At 35.0% G+C, this 2800-nt stretch overlaps 1 protein-coding gene across 1 annotated transcript in view; it reads right to left on the bottom strand.

The window, feature by feature from the left end:
* Positions 1-2159: 2159 nt before the first annotated feature.
* The window catches only part of mtfp1 (mitochondrial fission process 1), a 3487-nt gene continuing 2846 nt past the window's right edge, over positions 2160-2800 (bottom strand). The window contains exon 4 of the mRNA XM_058775432.1: positions 2160-2698. Coding sequence (XP_058631415.1) covers positions 2632-2698 — 67 coding nt within the window. The 3' untranslated portion in view covers positions 2160-2631. The remainder of the gene's footprint in view (positions 2699-2800) is intronic.

The following is a 2800-nucleotide window of genomic DNA, read 5'->3' as shown; positions in this document are numbered from 1 at the left end:
TATTATTTGGTTTTATAAAGCTATCCCATGACTTTATATCACTTTTTTTCTTTTAAGATTGTGAAGGACTCAAATACTGTCCATTTTTTGCTACTTTTGGCCTTTGTGAACATAATTGTTTTTACATAAACAAATGCACACACTGTAATTCTGAACTCAGTTGTGTATTTCAGGTGCGTCACATCCCACAACCTCGTCATCTGCAGATAAACGGTCACTCGGTCACACCGTAATGATGGACTTAAAGGCATATGAAGGTATTCCACTGGAACTTGGTCTTCACCACATCTATTTTTTGTTTTTATTTTATTTTACTTCTTTGTGTATTTATTCATGTTCATTGTCAATTGTTATTTTTTAAGTATTCAGCTAAAAACTGTTGTTAAGAACACTGACATTTTTGCTACAATATTACATGTCAATAAAAAAAAGTACCCAGTCCACACAACATTGTTCTTGTTGTTGTTTTAATGTAAAACCCTAATAGGCTACACTATATACACTATACTACACTACACTATATATATATATATATAAGGCTCAATACTGCTTTTCTGGAGCTCAGCCATTCAGCTACACAGACTGTCAACAGTTAAATAATTTCTTTCTTAAAATGTCTATAATTTAACTTTTTTTTCAAATTGTAACTGGTTTCCTACCAATGTCTTTTTGTCTCTTTTTAGTTTAACAGAATATGTCAGTGTGACCAGCCCTTTCAGTTAAAGATACTTATCTCCTCTTCACCACCAAGTAACAAAGATAGAATTTATGTGAGATGATGATTATTATTACTATTATTATTACTTGGGTTTATGCATAAACATACCTAGTCACAGCTATCTCATGACTTTATATCACTTCTTCCTTTTAACACACTACTTTTGACCTTCATAAACAATTGTTTTAAACAAATGGAAGGAGACACATTGTAACTGTAAACTCAACTGAGCGTTTCAGATGCTACAACCTCGTCATCTGCAGAGAAGAGAAACTGCCACTCAATCACACCAAAATATGCATAATGATGGACTTTCAGGCATCATAGAGGATTATGAAAATACAGTATTTCACTGGAACTTGGTCTTCATCACACTGTTTTGTGTTTCTATTTTGTTTTACTTTAAGTATTTATTTATGTTAAATGTCAATTGTCATTTATTAATGTATTCTGATAATAACTGTTGTTAGAGCACTGTCATTTTTGTTACAATTTCGCATGTCATTAAAAATAAATAAATAAATAAATAAAAGTACCTAATTGACGTGCTATTGTTGTTGTTTTATTATGTAAAAACCCTAATAGATAATATAAGACCAGGCAGATAGAGGTGTAAAAAACTAAATTAATAAATCATATATACAAATATTATTAATAATACTATTAAAGATATAAATATACTAATGTACTAATATTAATGAAAATAAACTATAATTAAAAAGACCATTAAGGTCCTATATAGCATTTTCAAAGCATGGTTCTTTATGGAACCCTATAAAAAGGGTTCTATTTAGCACCAAAAAGGGTTTTGCTATTGTTACAAGCCGAAGAACCCTTTTCTGGTACTGTTTAGAACCATTTTTCTAAAGAGTGCACTAATTGTTGGAGATTTTAACATTCACGTTGATAATACAAATGATGTGTTAGGACTTGCGTTTACTGACCTAATAAACTCTTTTGGAGTCAAGCAAAACATCACCGGGCCACTCATCGTTTCAATCATACGCTAGATTTAATTATATCGCATGGAATTGATCTTACTGATATAGATATCGTACCTCAAAGTGATGATGTTACTGATCATTTCCTTGTATCGTGCATGCTGCATATTACCGATATTAACTATATGGCTCCGCGTTATCGTCTGGGCAGAACTACTGTTCCAGCCACCAAAGACAGATTCACAAATAACCTGCCTGATTTATCTCAACTGCTCTGTGTACCCATAAATACACGTGAACTAGACCAAATGACTAGCAACATGGGCACTATCTTCTCTAATACATTAGAAGCTAACCCTAACCCTAACTCACTGTAAACACAGTAAACGTCCTCCTTAGTTTTGAGCCATGTTCCTAAAACCCCAACATCAGCATAAACAACTGAGAGGATCTAAAAACCAAAGTTCTGAACCCAGCTGAGAAATAAACAGACATTTGATTAAAAAATATGTGTTTAATGCCACTTTTTGTGCTCCAGCAGAACATTCAGAACTGAACTTGCATAGAGTTTATGGCTTCATGAGAAACGCAGCTGATCCCTTTACATGAGATTAAACACGAGTGACAGATCATCAACACATCAGACCACAGTATTTAGAAACTCGTCCTTCACTATTTTATCATTTATACAGAAACATACAGTACTGGATTCTTCAACCGTTCACCAGAAATAAAATCTATGCAATAATGTGACAAAAGAGCCAAAGTAAACATCTGAAAACAAACAACCGCACAGATAAAACCGTTATCAAGTGAGACGCATGCAGACGAAGATCTGAGAGAGGCACGATTCATCCGAAACGCCAGAAATCAAATCTGTGTCAGACACGTTTCTGCTGATGATCACAGACCGGCGCTCGAGCTGGCTACAGGGGTCAGGGGTCAGGGGTCAGAGGTGTGTCGTGATGAGGCTCATTCATTTTTTTCTCCTTCACCATAGAGTTTCCGCAGACTGGAGTCCAACAGGAAATCCACCGACCTGATGAAGCACAAACAGACTGACATCAAAACACTGAGACACCAGACGGACACAGACACAGACACACAGACACACACAGACACACACAGACACACACACACA

The sequence above is a fragment of the Onychostoma macrolepis genome, chromosome 05, assembly GCF_012432095.1.
Source record: "Onychostoma macrolepis isolate SWU-2019 chromosome 05, ASM1243209v1, whole genome shotgun sequence".
In the NCBI taxonomy this organism is placed as follows: domain Eukaryota; kingdom Metazoa; phylum Chordata; class Actinopteri; order Cypriniformes; family Cyprinidae; genus Onychostoma; species Onychostoma macrolepis.
Note: the sequence above shows the minus strand (reverse complement) of the source record. Positions and strands in the feature narration are given on the sequence as shown.